The sequence below is a fragment of the Rissa tridactyla genome, chromosome 4 (genome assembly GCF_028500815.1).
Source record: "Rissa tridactyla isolate bRisTri1 chromosome 4, bRisTri1.patW.cur.20221130, whole genome shotgun sequence".
Lineage (NCBI taxonomy): Eukaryota > Metazoa > Chordata > Aves > Charadriiformes > Laridae > Rissa > Rissa tridactyla.
The window spans coordinates 44,222,877-44,243,926 of NC_071469.1; the positions used below are offsets into that span (position 1 = coordinate 44,222,877).

The 21,050-nt window shown below is 40.3% G+C and overlaps 1 protein-coding gene across 1 annotated transcript in view; it reads left to right on the top strand.

Annotated features, from left to right (window-relative positions):
- The first annotated feature begins 7,100 nt into the window (after positions 1–7,100).
- Positions 7,101–21,050, top strand: part of LOC128908604 (cytosolic phospholipase A2 epsilon-like) — a 34,070-nt gene continuing 20,120 nt past the window's right edge. Inside the window, exons 1-6 of the mRNA XM_054199207.1 lie at positions 7,101–7,127; positions 7,574–7,609; positions 13,426–13,498; positions 17,824–17,960; positions 18,660–18,791; positions 19,398–19,438. Coding sequence (XP_054055182.1) covers positions 7,101–7,127; positions 7,574–7,609; positions 13,426–13,498; positions 17,824–17,960; positions 18,660–18,791; positions 19,398–19,438 — 446 coding nt within the window. The remainder of the gene's footprint in view (positions 7,128–7,573; positions 7,610–13,425; positions 13,499–17,823; positions 17,961–18,659; positions 18,792–19,397; positions 19,439–21,050) is intronic.

Sequence of the window (21,050 nt, forward strand, 5' to 3'; positions counted from 1 at the left end):
TTTTTTCTGCCAACTGTGATAAAAATCATCTGACTGCATCCATTTTTGCTGAACTTCTCTCTGAACTATTGCCTACCAAGTAGATTTTGAAACTGAGGGTAGTGACTAAGTTTTCAAGTTCTACACTTAGTGGATTTGAAAAAACAGTTTTAATATGCCTTTGGGCATAACCACATCTTCATTTATTAATCTGCTGCGAGCTCGCAGATGTTCATGATAGCAGCAAAATCTGCAATACCAACTCCTTCGACTTCTGCAACGTTATGATGGTCAGTGTGTGGCGGCTGCTGCTGCAGTTTTATTCCCACTGCCATGTAAAAGACAGACAGGGTGGTGTTCACGACAATTTCATTCTTGTTTAAGATAAATGCTTGTTTAAGAAAATATATATAACTGGTCATTCTTAGATCTTATTTTCTCTTGTATTTATCGGTATACATACAGTGTAATAGCTACCATTCAAATACTAAGCACTGAAGCATAATCTTATTAAAAGTAAGAGTTATAGATGCAACCATTGAAGTATGATTTTTTTTTTTTTTTTATTAAGTTCTATGGACTCAGCTCAGCTAGTGAGTTGATCTGGGAAAAAAATGCTTGTTCCTTATCGGAAGGATAAAAGAAAAGCTGCCACTTCAACAGTGGAAAATGAAAAACAGAAGGAAATTCTGTTTTTAAGAGTACAGATAACTGGGATGATAATGAGAGGTTTATAAGTCCAAATACTGGTATTTGCAAACACCAGGTTATTTATTCAGTAACACAGAGTGCAGCATGTGACTAGCACTGTATATGTGTCTATATTCTCATCAGTCTTTTCTGTTCCTCACTGCAGTCATTCATTACACTGCTGTGAGTATAAAAGAAAATAAAGTGCATCCATCTGTATGCCAGCAGTATGACCATATTACCCTGGGAGCGTAGCATCTTGTGTCTCCCTCTCATGCACTGTGGCCAGAAGGTAATGGGGTCTGTCATCCAGTCTTACAGATCTTGGTTTATTAAGCAAGAGACAACCTCATACTTTGTTACCTGGCATCCCATCCCTCAAGTGTGTCAACCACAGCACTCAGCTTGGTGTTGTCTGCAAACTTGCTGAGGGTGCACTCGATCCCACTGTCCATGTCCTTGATGAAGGTATTGAACAGTACTGCTCCCAGTACGGACCCTGAGGGACACCACTTGTCGCTGATCTCCATCTGGACTTTGAGCCATTTGACCACTACCCTCTGGATGCGGCCATCCAACCAATGCCTCATGCACCGAAGAGTCTACCCATCAAATCCATACCTCTCTAATTTAGAGAGAAGGATGTTGTGGCGGACTGTGTCAAAGGCCTTACAGAAGTCCGGATAGATATAGATAACATCCATAGCTCTTCCCTTGTCCACTGAGGTAGTCACTCCATCATAGAAAGCTAGTAGGTTGGTCAGGCAAGACTTGCCTTTGGTGAAGCCATGCTGGCTGTCTCGAATCACCTTCCAGTCCTCCATGTGTAATGAAATGGGGTTTTAAAAATTTGATTAAATTTTTTTTGCTAAGTATCTTAAGCATTTAAAAGATTTTCAAGATTTCATTTTTGCAGCTCCAGGAAGATGTAACAGATGCAGTGCAGTCTGTGCCTGGTGTATTCCACTGACTGGTTTTTGGTGGTTGCAACACCTGTCACTGGGCTTTCGGCTTTACTCACCCAAGGTGTGGTGTGGTGATGATGTGTGTTTTTGGCAGTAGATCCAGAAAATTAGGATGGCTTAGAATGAGCTGAGGAAAGGGAGTCCATTTTAAGAAATCTGGGCCTGTTGAGCAAGCCACTGAAAAATCTTAGCCTGCCTGAATTGTCTAGCTCGATATTTTGACTTGAAGGAAACTCAAACTGGTGTTCGAGTTGGGACATGTGTCCAAGGATCTAACAGTGCGTGAGGCTAATGCTTTCCCTGGGCTCGCCAAGCTCGGTGGTCTTACCTTGGTGGCTTGTGAGTTTTCTCCACAGTGAACTCATTTGATTTCTTGTATGGGGAAGGAAAAGCTTATTTTTCTGTCCTATTAAATGGCATTATTAAATTATTTCTGTCCTATTAAATGTTCATGATGTTCACATTGCAGCAATACCTCAGAATCCTGCCTGTGATGTGATGAAGGGCAATGTAAAAGGACAAGGGAAGAGGTGTTTGAGTGCCTTGCCAGCTTTTAATCAAAAATAGCAAAGGAGAGACATTCAGTATTACTGGTGCTGTTTTTTAAGGAAGGAGCTGAGGCTCAGTGACATATCAGCTGGATTTTTCAAAGTGATTCAGCATTGGCATAATTGTTCTATTTAAGATCCAGGTACGTCAACAACAATTTCTTTGTTTGAAAACACCTGTTTGTGACCTGTCACACAAGCTCTCCTAAATGTAATGGCATGATCCTGTAACCAATTAGCTGTGAATCTTTATAGTCTCTGTTAGGACTCAAACATCTCCTAGGCTGACTGTAGATGAAGTTACCCCCCTTTAATTAGCTGGTGACACAAGGTGACTTCCTAATATTCTAAGAATTGGTTCAGATTCAAATTGGCTCTAGATTTCCCTGTAAAGGTCCTGGGCTATGTGTCTTTCTGCATTTATGCCAAAGGAATTACTGGCTAATTAGCTGACACAAGCAGGCACTGGTATTCCTCACACCTGTGCTCTGATGGGGTTAGAGAAGAGAAAAAGCTGCGTGAGCAGTGTCTGAAGCATTGAATGAACCTGGAAAGGTCAGGCAACTTCAGACTGTTGCTGCAAAGATGAAGAGAGATGCTGCTGGGTGCTCAGATCTACACGGCACAGGGAGAGGCAGAGGTAAAGGTTATGCGCTACCGCTTTTTGAGACAAGAATTGGATTTGAAATTCTGTTGCAACAAAACTGAAGGCAGGATTGCATATATTGGGAACAGCTGGGCCAACTGATGATTTTTGGTTGGCAAAACTGCCCAGTTGCTTCAGGTGAGTCAGTAGGTGGAGTGAGATTTTATCTCTCCGAAACATATCGAAGGCATGTGGAATCACTTTAATCAAGTTTCTCAATAGTTTTTTGAAGGCAGAAGTCCTCCTTCATATATGTCGTAATCAGAATAGTGCCTTAAGTAAAAATATAGTCCCCCCACCCCAGTCAGCTAGCGTGATCTCTCCAGTGACTGATTTTGCACCTTTCATTCTCAGGAATTTAAATTCAGATTCAGATTGAAGGTCTCTCCTGCTTACAAATGGATGATACAGAAATTCTCAAATTTCTTTCTCTAACCTGTGCCACCTGTCAATTTCTTCAAGAATGCTTTCTTGGGTAGTCCTTTTTTTCATTTTATGTGATTTTTTTTTTTTTTTTACCTTATGTGATACAAAACATCAAGGATATTGTAGAGTATTGAAGGACAGGTATATTGAAGGTGTTGTATGTATAAGCATGAAAATAAAATGCCAAGGTATTAATGTGAAACTTATATACATATATAACATTTTTTTTTTAATGCCAGACAGTTCCTTTAAATTAATGACAGGTCAGAAAGTATCTATCAGAAGCTGAATTTTTCAGAGACTGAAATCTGGTACCATGGGGAAGGAAGTGACACTCTTCATCCATGGTAAATCTCCTTGTGTGCAGTGAATACTGAGTTTAGGCCCATTGTGTAACAGGAATTTGACTTGGACTGCTTGCTCTCTTCTTTGGTTGGCAGCATGAGGTCTGTGTAGGTTTTGTAGCTTAAGGAATCATTTAAAGAAAAAAAGAAAAAAAGGAAAAGAAACTGAAAGGCTAGAGCCAGGGAAATTCCCCAACTATAGATCTGACACTATATTTGTTTATTTGTTAATTAACTTTATTTGTTAATTCTGTGTATTTCTTTTCTAACGTGGCATTTAGCTATCATTTTGTAACACCTCTAGCATGTTTTTGGATATTTACCCTTCTCATTATGTTCAAGGTGTTTAAATGATGACCAACTCCCGTTGTCATCCCAAAGGTGGTACAGGGATACTTTTCTCTTGCAATAGTATGAAATCCCCCATTAGTCATACATTTCTGTAGTCTTGGATTATCAGAAGGTGACAAAGTGATACATAAGATAATTGTGGGACATTAGATGCAGCTGTTATTGCTACCTGCAACCTATTGCACTTAGATATACAATTATCTGAATATCATGTTGGGGAAACTTGTGCCTGCAACGGGGTAGTTCAGATGGATTTTGACTGCCTCAGATTAGCAAAATACTTATATTTGCTCTAATTTGCCTTAATTAAGACACAGATACAAAATCATGTACATGTAAATGCACACTACAAAGTAGATGGAGAGCGGAGGAAAACTATATCTTCCTTTTTACTTTCCTTGTTATGGCCCAGAGCTTTAAAGAGACTGCTGTGTATTCCCTCATCAGTAGCACAGTCTCTCTAGTCTTTAAAAAGCAACGCAAGAGTGTAAGCAGCATGTATATGAAGATCACTACCTGTTTTGAATTATTTACTGAGGAAAAGGGATTGCTAAAAAGAGCAAACATATGGCTCTTGAGACTTTCAGTAACTTCGCCCATGAATTTACTCACTGCGTGCTTGATGGTTGTCTTTGAAATTCTCCTTGGATTTTGGAAGAGCTAAAGAAAAATGCAAAACCCCCCATGTTATACTTAACCTTTGAAGTAGTAATCTTTTTTAAATCATAATCCTAGGGACACATCTCTACCTCTAAAATGCCGGTGGGACAAACTGAAAAAGTCACAATTTATTTTGAAGCAGATTATAGACACCAGTGAATAAGTCATCAACAGTCAAAATTTTCTCAGTGATGAGAAGGACTTACTGTTACGGGTGTTATGACCATTCAGATAGTTCTATCATGAACTTACTGCATGAATGAAAAACTGTTGAGATCATAATCCTTGACTTGCACAAAGCTTTTAAAGATACTATATTCCAATTCTTGTGTGGCTCGGACAAGCAGTGGTTAAGGAAAGACGTCAGCTACAAAACTTGGTGTTGGTCATGAGCAGGAGAGGAAGAATTATTTAGGAACATGTTTTGGGTATGGCAATGATGACACTATTTTGAGAAAGGGAAAACGTAATCTGAACATCAGGAAACAACACCAGGAAACCATTCAGCAGGAAAGATGCACTGACTCTGGAATAATGTTCTAAATTGTGAAGTGGTATCTCATTTATGGATCTTAAAAGCGATGTGGGTAAGAAAATGTAATATCAGGGAGTCCTGTATTGGCTGTGAAACAGCTGGGGTGGTATAGATGTATGTAGTTATATGTACCTGCTGGGACAACTCGGGGAAGTTGAGCTGGATAACCTACCCTCTTTCATTTGGTAGAGGATGTTTTACAGACATTTTTAATGACAGCACATTCCCACTTTTTCCAGGGAAGCATTCTTCTTACAAAAGCTGGAAAGACTAGTTTTGTGAGAGTGCAAGTAAGTGATTCTCAGCTGTGACTGCTCTAACACCTCTGCTCTAAACTTGTTCCTAAGTATTTAACACAGATAGAAAGTAATAAAGACAGAAGCTAAGGGAGATGCTTTGTCTTTGACGTAGAGATGTTCATCTCCATTAGAAATATCTTTTGGTCATTCTTTCAAGGAGCATTTTAGATGCTGCAGGTTCATATTTATGAGACATTTTTCTTTGATTCCATATCTATTGAGAAAGCTGCGCAAAGTGTGACTATGGAGCGAGCAGCGGGCTACTAAGATAGTCCCACTACCCCAAGTATCTTATCCACGTTTTGGATAAGACCTTCTGAACAGTCATCATGTGTGCATCATACAGACATCAACACAGAAGGAAGTAGCTTGCATGTAAAAAGAGGATTTTACTCTAACAGCATTCCTTGGAGAACACCTCCTCTGTTCCTCTGGACAGAATTGCTTTGATACTGACGTCCATGGCAGAGGGCAGAGCATTTAGGTGGCACCCACTGCAGTTTGCAAGGTTACTTTCTTTACCTGCATGAAGTGAATTATTCATCAATATGTATGAGATTGATTTAAAAATATTCACTTGGATCTTATGATGCGAAAGTGAGTACTAGCCACCGGCTGGCATCAAGCACAGAGACCGGAAAGAGTGTGGTAGAGCTGGATTCTGGTCTTGCATGCCCCAAAATCTACCAGCTTGCACATACGTGCTAATTTAGGGCTACAGTAGTGCACTGCTCTTACAGGCAGTGAGTCACTGCACACCAGAGTGAAGAGGAATCAGGGAGGGTTTTGTGCCCCAGTGTTTCCCACTGTGAGAGTGAGCATGCACAAGATCCCTCTGAAGTAAGCTCTAAGGACGGGTGAACTGCTGTGCTTCCTGGGCCCACGCAGGAGAGCACAACCCTCTCTCCTGCCTCACCCTTCCACCCCCAAGTTTCACCTACTGCTTATAGCTCCTCCCTTCCCTCTTGTTACGTTCAAAATCAAACTGCAAGTTTTCTGGACATTGATTGACTTTTTTTTTTTCTAGATATATGTTAAATATCTAGGCAAAGAATACCGGGCACGTGGCAAGTGTAGCACAGAGATGCCCAGTGCAGCTTCAGGGGAGAGTGGGTCCTGCAATCACTTAGTTGTGTCACTGCAACCGGGTCACTTACCTGCTGAACAGTGTGCTGTTACAGGAGGACTGCTACAGGTGTTTGAGTTCATGGTTTGGAAAGAAGCTCTTGAGAACACTCTCCACTACCCTGCAGTATAATGGTGGCAGTGTAGAGATAGATACTCTGCGACCTGTGATTTCATTAGTCACAAGTGCTTTGCTTGGGGTTAGAGATGTTGTGTAACTGCAAAACTTATCAGCAGCAGTATTTTCAAGAAAGCAATCCCTGGGCAGAAAGGGGCTCCAATGTCCCCCCCAGACATCACGGTAGGTAAAAAAAGAAATAACTCTTTGTTCTGCTGACTCAGTTGAGGTGCTCTAATAGGCTGCAGGAAGCAGGGAGGGGATTGCCTAATGACTGGCAATAACAAAGGGGTGGGGCGGGAGAGCCTTGTCATAAAATCCCTATTCCTCCACCCCTAATCTGCATGAGGAGTTCCTGCCAGCTGTACGACTCAGTATCTTTTAACATTGGACTTATATGCAACTGGGGCTGCAATGGGATCAAATTTAAGTTCAAATGAGGTAAGCAAAAGAAGCTGATAGTAAGTGGGTAAAATTGTCTGATGTTCCATTTAAGTTGATCACAGAGGAGACCAAGCTCTTTGAGATGTACGGGCAATCCACGGAAAGCGAGTTTGCTGTTCCTTAGACCTTGTGGTTGTAACAATGGTTTTGCTAATCTAGCCTTTTACAGAACCTTGTGGCATGTCTGCATTTTCAAGCTATGTTTTAAGGCTAACAATGTTACTTACTGTGCATCCTTAAAAAGAAGCTTCATGTCAAGGAAATGAGAAGCTGGCACAGAGTTGTGATGGGTTTGGTGATGGGTAAAGCACCTAATGAGTGTCGTTAATGAGAATAGCTCTAAGTACGGCTTTGAATATGAGATGTTTTTAAATGTCAGCCTAAAATAAGAGTGTAACACGTAGCTTAGTTTTCTTAACTTTGCCTTGTGTTGTTTTTCCTAGACTTTTACGGGCACCTCAGCACCAGTGGAGAGAACGGTAGGTAGTAATTAGCTTGGCCCTTCATTAAATGCTGTCCAGCGCTGAATGTAGATCACCAGAAAAAATGTTAGGAATTCAATGGCTCCGGGGAAAACTGTACTGCAATATTTACTGAACACTGAAAAGCTGAGCTGCAGCTTCAACTCCGTAGATGAAATATTGCCTTGGCTTTCAGTAAACTCTAAATAGTCTGGTCTCTGCTGGTGTCTGGTGCTTATGATGCTGTGAGTAGGTTTTACGCTGTGTCAGGGTATTTTATAGTTCACCTACATTAATTTTTTTAATTCCTCGATTTTTTTGTGTTTTGATTTATTTGGATGAAACACCCACTTGTCTTATATGTTATTTTTTCATAAGAAGACTTCATTTAAAAGGGTCTTTCAATTGTTCTTAGTGTTGTAGTATTCCTTGTAGGCTTTCTTTGCTCTGTAAGGACCTATCATAGAGTTTGCAATTCTCTGTGTAACACGGTGTTTAAAAACACAGCATCAGGACAATTAAAACTGTGGAATAAATGTATTGTGTTCAGCCTCCTGACAAGCCCAGTCTCATTGGTCTGGTAGGAGTGAGAGCTGTGCCCATACTTCTCTGAAGGTGAAAAAAGAGCAACAAGTTGTTTTGTAAAGGCTGAACTGAGGATGAAGTCTTTGCACAGGCAAATGAAAACTCCCTGGGCAATTAGCAAATGTTCACGTTAACAGATATTAGCATAAAGGAAAATACATCAGATGATAAGCTGCTATGAGCTAGTGAATGGGAACAAAGGCAGTGGTAACAGGATGGGGCTGTCTTCAGACACTTGCAATAGGTTTGGGGCTGCCAATATCAGTTGCGACTCTGGGGATCTGTAGTTGGAAAGATGGGCTCTTGCCCCTGCTTCAGTGACAGGGGGGTTTCCCAGCCTGTTTTGTTTTGGGCTTTGGTTCCTCCTGGGGGGATTGCAGTGATACAGAGATTCTCCCAAATGGTGGTAAATTTGGTCTTCCTTGTGAAGGTTTTCTGTTATTGATAGTGTTGTGGTTTTGGCCAAATTGGCCAATGGCTGGTGACAGATGCTCTCCCTCCACCTCTCCCTGTTGGTCAGTTTTGGGTCACCTGTCCTGTCCGCTCCTCCCTGCCGGTGGGACCCCTCTATGCTTTTACACTTCCGACCCTTCAATGGGGCAAATAACGAAATTAGCTGACCTTTGCTGTTATAGCAGTAAGTATAAGCATGAGTCTCTCTGCGTACCATTCCTTGGCACTAATTGTAAATATTGGTCTTATCACTCTGAGAACGAGCTGGTTTTGGCACAATATGCTGTTAATTTCAGACAGTTAGAAGAGGCCTAGCTAAGAAATAAAATTACTGAACAGAAAGTTGGTTCTCTTTTACCTCAAACCAGGACAGATACTATCTGATGCCTGATTGTGCCCGAGAGCCACTTACCTTCTCTGTTCAAAGTGAAATGCTGGAGTAAAGCAAAGACATTGCAGAGTTTCTTCAAAACACAGCTTTTAAAGTGATGTTTAGGCCTCTGTGTGTAGTCTTGCAGCTCTAAGAAAGTATGCTAGTATCATAAATATTGTTACTTTTAATTCTGTATACTTAGCCTGCCTTTAGAAGATCAAGCTGTTTTTTTATCCTTAGTGCTTTTAACGTTATTAGTAGGTCTCTAGGTGCGAGACCTGTACAATTCAGTCACTTTAGATTGTGCCTCTTGTCTTTATGGTATTTCGGGTGGCAGATCTGGCCTGAATATAGTACGTAGAATTTAGAGTAGGACACAGAGCCCCTTCTTTCTGTCCTGAGTCTTCAAGGCTCACAGAGGCAAAAGTCAGGAAAGACCTGACATTTTTTGTCCTTTCTTTTGCCATGAAAGTTAGTATTTATGATGATAAATATATCAGCATAGTATATCTGAGGGTGTTTTTTTTTTTGTTACTCAATGGCTCAGTTAAGGGAATCGGCTTTCATTATCAGAGTCAGTTTCAGGGCAACCCATGGGATGTGTGTGATTTAAACTTGAATGGCCATTTAAATTAAAGGTAATATGTAAAACATTTGGTGAGAAGATGTCGGTAGTGCCCTTAAGCTGACAGGCAGAAAAGTAATACTTTTTAAATTACTCAAATTACTGGATCATATCAAAATAATATAGGCTAGTGTGGTCTTGAGAAAAGCCATGCTGAACTGTGGAAATGCTTGACTTGGTTTCTCTTCTAAGATTTGGATTTATTCTAACGTGCAAGTCCGGCTGTGGAGCTGCAAACAGGAAGAGAAATAAAATCACATGAATATGGCAGTCTGAAGCCACACAAGTTTTACATAGCTCTTGGAAAGAAGCAGGCCTTGAGTCACTGCTGCTTCTTTTATTTTTATTCTGGAACAACCCCAGTGACTTCTACTGACTTAATAATACCCAGCTACAGGATATTTTAAAATGGGTGAAATAAATACAAAACAGGAATACAAGGAAAAAGCTTTTCTTATGCATTTGACCTTGCCTGAGGTGGTAGACATAGTAACATAATGAAATCCTGCCTGCCCTTGGGGCTCCAAAACTCTTTGAAGTTTAAAGGTGCCACATACCTGACCCAGGTCAGAAGCAAGGCAAAGATCTGTGTTTTAGAGTACTCCCGCTCTTTCTGACAGGCCTGAGCGTTTTCTTTGTTGGCCTTCATGGTTTTTAAAGTACTGGTGATATTTCTGTTCCTTTTTGAAGGGAAACCTAAGAGAAGAATGCTCTGCTCCAAATAGATCTGACACGCTGTTGTACTTTGATAACTGCCTTTTCTCTTGATGTAACTTGGGAATGTTGTACGTGTTTCACTCCAGTCTCCTCAAGAAAAAAATTCTATAAAAGACTTTTAAGCTTGGAATTTTACTGAAATAGAGCAGTTTCAGAGCCTAGTTATGTAACTCTTATTCATACGGATGAGCACTCACGTATGTGAACACTCCTATTGACTTCCCGGGGACTAGATATGTAAGGATTGCACAAGTGTGCCACAGGACTTAATTGAACTTTTATCTGACGTAGGCTAGTGTGACCAAGTCCTGTGTTTGCAATCTCATATATTTAAGTAGTTTCAAACTGCTTATTAAAATGCCTGGCTTGTGTTTCCGGTTTATGAGGTAACAATCATGTCTCAGACAAAATAAATACAGAAGCTGAAAGTCGAAGTGTGTGTAATAACTGACCTGGGAGGCTTCTGGCCTCAGAACTTACCCAGCCTGCGATATGGTCATCATCATGTTAAAGGGAAAGATGTGGGAGTCATTGCCTACAACTAGCAGATTACCCTGTTTAAGATAGTTTTTCTGTGTGAATCTCTGAAAGTTGCTGACTGCTAGACTTGATGAAGCATTCAGGCACCTAAAAGTTAGGAGCTATAAGACCAGACTTCCAAGTCTGTAGTGTGGGAAAAGACTCCAGAAGCCAAAATGAAGCACTGAGGATTGATTCAATATGTTTGAAGAGTTAGAAACATCAGAGTGGGAATTGTGACAGCTGAGAAGGGAACTGTATAAATCTGTACATCCAGCTAACAGGGACAGCTGAGCACAGAAACACCCTTCTTAGATCCTGTCTCTGTGTGCCCCTTCAGGCTGCAGGGAGATACCACTATCCACTTGAGATGCACAAAGTAGAGGTCTAGACGCTTGTTTTCAAAGAACTGGCAAAGGTTATTCCTTTAAAATGGTGTCCAGCCTAGTGGTTATGATACTTCCCTGGCATGGGGAACTTCTCAAGTCTGTTCTTCTGTATTTGAGGGATGCAGGCCCCCTCCTTCCTGAGTGAAGAAATACTCCACCTCTTCTGCTGAAATAGCAGTTCTGAGGACAAAAACATTTAGGATTTATTGGATGGGAAAGCAGGGACCAAACGTAAATGCAGCACACCTGTCAGTAGATTTGGCAGGGAGAGGCAAGCCTTGGCTGTTGGTCCCTGCGCCTAGGAGTGCTTCTGTGTTTTACCCAGTTCTATTTAATGCATATAGAACAGTAGTTCTGGCAGTTCAACTGCATAGTCTGGTCATGATGTCTTTTGGTTGCTTTAGATTGGAGACTGTAATCTTTTTTTTTTTTTCCTTTCCCCATGAAAAAACTAGTTTTTTCTTTCAAGGTGTTTCTGTCCAAGTGGCCATGTTTGGGATAATGGAGCAGGTAGATGTGTGATATACTCTCTGAGACAACTGCAATGTCCCACAGCTGACAATTCAAGTGTCTGCGAACTATGCACCATAAAACTATGCCCTGTGCTATTCTGGACAGGTTAAGATAATGTAGAACAAATGTGCCCATATCATGTGCCCATCCAACCCTCCTGCTGCTGTCTCACTGACCTTCAACTCTGCATCTTCAGGCCCCTTGCCCACCCAAAGGGAAGTACAAGAGGATGTGCCGGGGATTGCCCAGGCTGTTTCTTGGAGACTGTTCTTCATCTCTGATGCATTTCAAGGGTGCTGAGGTTTTTGTTGGTGAGGACAAGGACCTACTTCATTACATTGTGTTAGTGCCCAATGTCACTTCACAGTCCCAGTTGCTTAACACTTTGTCAAAGCATTGTGAAACACTTCAGGATAAGCCTTGTGGTACAGATGGAAAGACAAATGGGCTGGCAAAATGTATAGCGTGTATGAAGGAAATAGTAGAAAGGTAGATTTTACTAGTTAACATCAATACATCATTTTTACTGTTGTTGCTTATGATTAACAGAGGCACTTCAGATGCAAAGTAATAAAACCCACGTGTTTGTGTTAAGACACTGCATTAACTTTACTAAGGTACAGTAAGTCTATGAATGCAGGAGTGAGAGGGTTTACGGTTAGAGTTGATGTCTGTTCTTACAAACTGGTATACATAGAAAGATGAGACAAGTTTCTGGGCATAAAACACCTGTTTCTGTTCTAAAAACAGAATCAGTAGACTCAAAGCTAAATACCAATTTGAAGCAAGTGTTGAGAGAAATGACATCTGAACATACATTGGTTTTAAAAGGAAAGATGGTACCTATGAAACAGAGGAGATGTTAGAGTGGGAGGGGAGAGAAAGGTGCTAAGTGGTTATCTCCCAGGTGAAATGGGGGAAGGTTAATTTATAACCTGAGGAATATGAAAACATATTAGTATGAGCCATGGAAATTATGAGGTATTGCAGAATTAATATCTTTGAGCCCAAGGTGTCTGATATCTAGTGCAGTTCCGAATTAATTCCCAAGATCATCTCTGGAAAGAGTTTAGTAGCCTTCTGCTGGGGTCAGGGCTGAAGATCAGAGATGGATCAGAGTCTTCATGAGAAGTATTTCGTTACTGTGAGCTGCATTTCTGGCCTTTTAGGCTGCGTGTGGGAGCTTCTGCTGGTGCAGGAGCTTTTGCTGGTGCATGGTTATTGCTTAGCTTTACTTGCACAGCTACCGTGACAGTGTTTGGTGTCCCAGTGAGTCTGTTCTATTGCAGGCAGTGGTGTGTAAGAGGCGAGGAAACCCACACGTGCGCTGTAGGGGTGTTTATTGTGATAATAACGGAGCAGAGTTAGAAAGATGTGATCTTTATCAAATCAAACTCTCAGCTCCTATTCTCAACTCATATGTGGTTTTGAAATCTGTTGCTTCTATTTCAGACCTGAAAAGGATTCTGTGCCAGAAATTTGTATAGTTTTTCCAACTGTTCCAGTTGGTTTGATAAATGATATTGGCTCAACCTTAAAAACCTTGTTTTGTCTACATTCTTAGAAATTTAGGGTTATAGTAGTCTGTGACTACACACTATGATACTAATCTCAGTGTAATCTCTTTTTCTCTTTTTCTTTTTTTTGAATTGTCATGCAGAGACCAGTATCTCCTTTCAACTTGCTTACTGTAAAAATCCTAAGAGTGAGGAATGTCCGGAAGGCAGACGTGCGTGAGTACTACTATTGTTGGATGGTTCTTATAATTCTTTAAAGTAAAGAAAATATTTGGTCAATGTTGCTGTTCTTAAATTGTGTAGGAATAGAAAGATATGTTGCTGCAGGTTTGCAAGAATTATTTTTACTGTGATACTGAAGCGTTTCTTTCTCCTCTTAAGCCTAAAGAGGCTAATTCAAGTAAGGTGGTGCGTTTGATCTCTTGCTTTCATACCTCACTGTATGACGTTTATTTCCTATCCTTGTGACATCAGACTTAGCTGTTGATCAGAGGGCTGCTCTTTAAATGATGAACATTTTTGCACTTTTGAGTAAGAAACCTGAGTGTTCCCTACAGAATTTTTGGACGGAAGAAAGTAGAGGACCGGTGATGCAAATGTAAAATCAGCAGTAGTAGGAAAGCCTATGAAAATAACAGAAGTACAAGCAAAAACATTCTGTTACTTCTTCACAATTTATATATATGCAAGAAGAGGTGATAAAATCCAGTATATCTGGGAATTTATTTAATCTAGAGAATGGAGCAATTTAAAAGAAAAAATTAAACAGAGCACTACTGTGAGTGTTTTAAAGGAGTTTAAGTGAGGGAGAGTGAGGGGAAGAGAGAAAAGGGTATCTAGAATAGAGACTACAAGAGAAAAACGTCATAGCCAGATCACAGAACAAGAGTTAATAGTGAGAAGGGACCAAGATAGAAGAACTGTCTGCAGTAGGGAAGCCCACAAGTCTGGTGATATCCAACTGTGGAAGCCCAGTAATGATTGACCTTCTCTGCCTCGGCAGACTAGTGGGCACCAGCTTGTGGTACTGGTGTTGCAGCAAATATAAACCAAAAATTCTCAGTGGAAGAATAAGACTTGCAATAGGTGGAATAAACCATTTGTTCACTGTCCAAAAGTGACACTGACTCACCCACGGGAGGGACTGGTTAAATTCTGTATTTTAAAATTCCCGATTAATTGAGGAGCTTCCTCACAGCTTCTGTTCCACAGATGTGGGCCCCCAATAACTCACTCTTCTGGGTGCACTGGGGCTTTTTCAGGTGCCTTTCAAAATGCAGTTATGCCACTGAGTCACTTCCATGGGGAAATTTGAATGGTGAAACCTCTGTGTAAAGAAGTTGGAAAGGCATGAAAGAAGGCGGCGAAATAAAGACAAAGAGAATAAAAAAAATTCAAATTGAAAGACTGTAAAAATGCAATGGAAAGACGTAAACCAGAGATGAAAAGTCCACAATATGTTCACCAAAATCTTGCTGAACACTGCTCAAAATTAAATTTCTTTTGGCACACTCAGAATTTCATGCGGAACATCGTAGTTTGTAAGGAAACCAGCTGTAAATTTTAGTTAATCTACTATATATCTTGAGAATTCAACTAATGTAATGGGTTAAGAGTAGAGAGAAAATTTTATCTTCTTATCTGAGGTTGGATTTGGTGGTTCCTGGCAGGAAGAACGTGGTTGGAACATGTGGAAGTTGTGCTTAACAACAGTGGTTTTGAATGAATGATTACTATCAGGGAACAAATCTCTGCTACACTCACTTGTGGTATTCTGGGTTACTCCTGCATCTTCAGCAAAGTAATACTACTGTGCTTATTTATCTTGTTCCTTTTATTTAAAGAATCTGCCATGATTTACTGGATGCTTTGTTTACTGTTTACGTCTTAGTATTTTTTTACTCTATAAATGACAGATGATCAAACTACTTTGTGATATTTACTGTGTTGTTTTGAAAAAGGGATTTGGTTCATGAGGCAAACTGAGAGCAGCTTGTAAATTGTAAAGTTCTGGGTTTCTTACAGATTAAAATCCTATTTTAATGTGCAGAAATACACACTTCGTGGGCTTACAGTTTTATGCGCTGACTTCTTATTTAACAAACCCCAGATGTTCAAATGCCTAAGTGTTGATTTGCATCAACAAAATATGTGAGCTGGCCAGGCAGTCACTGCAATTACATCTGCAAACCTGCATGCACAATTATGTGTGGATTTGTGTACTCCAGCAGGTTGCCTGCTTATGCTGCGATTCATTGTGACTGCAATTCATTGTGGCTCCTCTTCTCAGGAATGAATTTCTCACAGTCGCTCCTTACCACAGTGAATCGTACAGTCTTTCTTCATGATGCCTGTTGGCATGTCTCTCACATCATATTGCCCTATTTCCTTGTGTTCTGGTCTCAAAAACAGATGACTATCATATCTTTATCCCCTTGAGATGACACGAATTCAGAACCTGGGCTTCCCAAGGCTTTATTTAAAGTGTATTTGGCAGAGAGGTTTGAAAACTTTTCAGCAAGAGTATTTTCTCATCAGAAAACTTGTTTTCTAAGGAAACTCAAAGTATTGTGGAAAAAAAATATTAATTTTTTTGTCTGTAGTGGCAAGGATATGCCAGGCAGGCTTTACCTTTGCTGAGGCATTAAAAAAGGCGTTTGAGAATCCAAACATTTCAGTTAGTTTTCCTTAAAACCTTGGTATTTTCAACTATGGGAAAGTATCCATTTTCTGCCTCTTTGTAGTGATAACAGTATGGTTCTAGTTACTCTAGTTCTGAGTTAGCATTTATTTTCTCCACTTTAGCTTTCCTGTTTTAACCTGATTAAACCTTGGTGTTTCCCATTTCAATATATATTGAAAATCAAATTTCCCCCCATTTCAATTTTCTTGTTAGTGAAGTGTTTGTGCTTATTTTATTGAAGGGAATCTTTCTTCGTGGTCTTTGATTCTCACATTCCTATTTACCAATGAAAAATTAATATGCTTTAGAAGTCTTTCTCCCTGTGTTGTTCCAGAGCCAGGATAATTTTAATAGATTTGAATATAGGCCTGGAAATCTAGACAGTCTTTCAGACGCTGACACTGACTGCCTTATGGGATCTTGGGCAAGTCATTCAAGTTTTCTCAAACTTGCTTAATCCTTACGTTGTCTCTGTGAACTAATTCATTGGTGTGTCTCCAAGTTCTTTGAAAATGGAAGCTCTAGCATTAATCACCATCAGCCATCTACATTTTCATCTACCTACACTTTTGCCTCTGCCGAGTGCCTGATTGGTCACGCTCTTCTGATCAGGTTTGGCTAAGAGAGCTTTCTGGAAATGCTTTCCGTCCCATAGTCACTGCTAAGGTTTTTCTGGCAGTGATAGCGTAGTTAACTACATGGTAAAAGCACAGCTTGGTAGAAATATGATTGGTGGAAAAATCTAAATCTGTAGTAGTTACTGAAAGATAAAGAGGAAATGCATGAAGAAAATTGTACTTAATATGATGTAATAACATTGTTACACGTTTTGAGCATGATGCAGGGATTGACCGTGGGTTGAATCATTTGATCTCTTCTGACTCACAAGGTTGCTGCAAGAACCAGATGACTGGTTGAGTGTTGCTAATGTGGAATAGAGAGAATATGTATTGCATTATAGGTATGAGAGAAAGACCATGGGTGCCTGTCTCAAGCTTTTGCAAGTCTCACTCCCTGGTGGTTCTCCCTCCAAACATGGGGGGGCAGAATATGGAAGAAGCTGATGTCTTTGGCATTTAATGGCCTCCTTCCCCAGACTTGAGTGATGGAAAGATTTTTCTAGTCTGCAGACAGAGTGGTAGGAAGGAATAGCATGAATTGTAACTCAACCCTGGTGCTGAGACTGATTTGGTTTTCCAAAAGACTTGCTGAGAAAGATAGAACTTCTAAAAAATTTAGTCAAATATGTGAATGAATATGGAATTGGCAAATTCTGATTTGTGGTAAAGAAGTCAAACTTTTTGGCTTTATGGGGGAAACGCTTTACTTTTTGGCAAAAAAATCTGTCATTCTTCATTTAAGCCAGCACTTTGATAAAGGCTTTCAACTAGTTAAGGTACCAAATCTGGGGAGGACAAGTCTTTCCGTAGCCCAGATAGAAGGCCGTGAGGTGTGTTGCCTGAGCGACAGAGGAGCCATCCTAGAGCTGATGTGAGCACATGTGGCAGGAGACATATACCAGTAGATATTATCGTGTTTTGGCAATGTTATCCTGCCCCAATTATTTGGATAGTCATGAATATAAAACTAAATGCAGCGTGGATAGATGTGCTTGTACTACATGTGGAGTACAGTGTTATTTCAAATAAAACTTTATATTGGGAATGAGCATGGCAAATGCGTGAGGATGTTTCTGTGTTCTTGTGAATGCTTCATTGTATTATTTGCTCCTCACGCTGTATACTTTAGGAAGAAATCCCTTACCGTGTTACCTTTGTCTTATTAGGGTTGAATGTGCACAGTGCGGTAGTTCTTTCTCTGGATACGTTATCACTCTGCACATCTTCTCTTTATGCAGTCACCCTTTCAGATTGCTATGTGACACTGTGGCTGCCTACTGCCTCAAGTGAGAAGGTTCGGACAAGAACCATCAGGAACAGCAAAAACCCTGTCTGGAATGAAGCTTTCTGCTATAAAATCGACCGCCGAGTCAAGGTAGTGAAAATAAATGGTTTTTACCATTTGCTGTTTGCAGATAGTCAGTAGATTATATAAAACTACAATAAAGCAGTAAGTATTTAGCTAGTTTCTGAACACTGGAGGTGTTGAAGATTCCTCAGGAAAAACTCTGCTGTCACATCTCCTTGGTATTGTTCTATTCCAGCTACTTAAACATCTACTATACAGAGGAAGTGAGAAGGGACTAAATGCCCTGCCCATAGAGAATATGGCCCTTCTATCCTATTTCCAGTCACAGATACAAGTAAAACCCAAGATAAAGAACACATGAAAATAACAGTAAGATCAGTTAGTTCTAGGTAGGGTGGAAAGGGAATCCTTTAAACACTTTTTGTGTATCTGTGCCTGTTTTATACACTTAGAGCCAAAGGCCATAAAAAAAAAAATGTAGAAACTTTTAATACTGTTATTTATCACAAATTCATGAATGTTCTGCATGACCTGTCTGTCTTGTTTCATTTCCTCGGGCAGACAAGCCTGCTTCTTTGTGTATGTACAGTTATTAATGTGAAGTCTAATACTCCCAAATCAGTTTCCCTTTTCTGTTTGTCTTTCTCTTTTTCCCTTCCTCCCCTAAAACTGGAGTGGGGAGGGAGGAAACCTTGAGATTTTCCTGCCTTATGGAGCAATTAGATACAGAAAGAAGTCCATGATATTCTTAACCTCCTTTTGCAGAATGTGCTGGAGCTAAAGGTCTGTGATGAAGACACAATCACCAGGGATGACGAGCTCTGCACAGTTCTCTTTGACATAGATAAACTCACTGTAGGACGTACGGTTCGAGTGAAGTTTCAGCTAAATCCACTGGTGAGCAATGGAATCAATGAGAACAAAAGAGCAAATTCTTTCCTTCCACCTAAATATATCCTTTTACAGTGTTTCACTACAGGAAAAATCTACTTAAACTGTATTTTACTGCGATTATAATAAAGACTTAAAATCCCTGTATGAGTGCTCCGTGCTAGTTTTTAAGAAAAAATCTCTGGTAAAATTCTAGGATGCAACCAGCCTAAAACTAATTGCCTGGTGCCTTCATTCTGAATATTTCTGGTGTGTTTGTTAACTCTTGTTCAGCCACTTTAAACCGTAGTAATATTAAAACAGCTGATTGTTTTATATTGGGAATTGAAATCTGAAAAACGGCTGTTTTAGCAGAACAGCAGTTCCAACGTCTGCATGCTCATATGGTATTTAGATCTCAAAAAAATAGTTTTAGCGTCTGCTTTTTCAATATCATAAAATCCAATATCTTCAGTTGGCACCACAGTTTCTTTTGCAAATTGTTCTTATGCTCTGGGAATTTTCCAAAGTGCTATTATAAATATGCATTTTACAAATGATATGTAACGTGTGATGAAAGCTATGAGGAAAAACAAATAATATACATTTCTTTCTTTTTCCTGCTCTCTTCAGGCGCGTGAGGAGCTGGAGGTGGAGTTCACACTGCAGAACACGTGAGTAGAGTCCTAAATTCTATATAAACTGTTGTATTTTCTGTAAAAATAGACTGGGCAGCTGGTTCATCTGTGATGTGCTTCTTAAACCTACAGTCTCTGAAAGCAGTATCTAGCTGTTTTCATTCAAGTCTAGTAAACAGGAATTTCAGAATACATATTTTTAGATTTTAGATATCTTAAAATGTAATTTTTGCCCTGTTTGGCTGCTGTCTCCTGGGCACCAACTTCCTCCTGTTCTTTTTTTGTCATTGAATCAATACACAAGGAAGTATGAGGACAGTTACAATATTCGGGAAGTTTTGACCCTTAGAAGAAGGGGTGCCAAGCCTAGACATCTTATGTACCTCCTTCTTGGAGAATCTGGCTCTCCAAATCGACAGCAGTACAAAATGCTCTCTTGTAAGTTGATCGTCTGGCTACACGTAGGGAGCTGTGGTAGACTTGAGTATCAGTTCCAGCAGGGAGAGGAACAAAATAGTCTGCATAAAGAAAACAGCAAAGATCACTGTGGGAGGTTGAGGACTGAGGAACCAGGAAAACTGGAGGAGCAGCACTAGTTTCACTTGGTAGGCTTGAAAGGTGTTGGTGGATTTTAACTGTTTAGGGGATGTGTTTGCGTCAAGTAATTCATGCTGTGGAGAAATCTGTCACCAGCTGGAGAGGGAGTCTGGTGTGGGATCACAGTCTGTCTCCATAATATGCTTTATGACTCTGAGAAAGTTACTTGAAAGGATTTCTGCTACCAGTTTGATCCATGTTATTGAACTGAAAGTGTTGTTAAAACAACCTTAGAGACAGGATGGTACTGCTGGGACCTTCTCAAGGCATTTGAGGCACTTCAGGAGGCCTAACAGAATACTATGTTGGTGGAGACTTTGAATAATGTCTTTATTCCTGACGTAAGGGGAAATTGGGACTTGCTGGAGAAAGGGCAGTAGTTATGAACGAAGTGTTATGAACAAAGAAGGAAAGATCTTCCAGTGTCCACAAGCAAAAAAGCCGTCGGAGATAAAGCAGTCCCAGAATCTCCTATTACAAGTCATGGGAACTCACCAGGGTGTATTGTTTGTTGTTTACTGTGCACCAAAACTGGTAGAAAGCCCAGCAACAGGAAGACCCAGCTTAGGAGTGCCACGACATCAGTAATGGCAATGGGGAAGGGAGCTCCAGTAGATGTCCCAGATGGCCTGTCTACCATCTTCCTTCCTCTGAAAGATTGAATCATAGTCTCAATAATCTTGTCTTTTGATGAGGGAGGTCCAGGTAGGTTGTCTGGCTTGGAGGTTGTGCATGAGTGGGTTTGCATATAGGTATGGAGGCTGGAATTCACCTCGGAGCATGTGCATGACAGCTCTGTGTCAAACTCTTCTCTTGGACCTTGCAGCCAATTGCCGTTTCCTGGAGATGTATTCAATAGATAAAGTCAGAAACGTAGCTATTTCTGCAGGTGCTGTCCAAGTAGGAATTCTAGTCATTGGAAAATGATGGTTGGGACTATACATATAAAAAGGACCCTTGGCAGTCCCAAGGAAGAGGTTTTAAAAAGAATCACAGTCATGGCTCCGTTGCTACAGCAAGAACACATCTGATCCCCTTTTTTCATTCATAG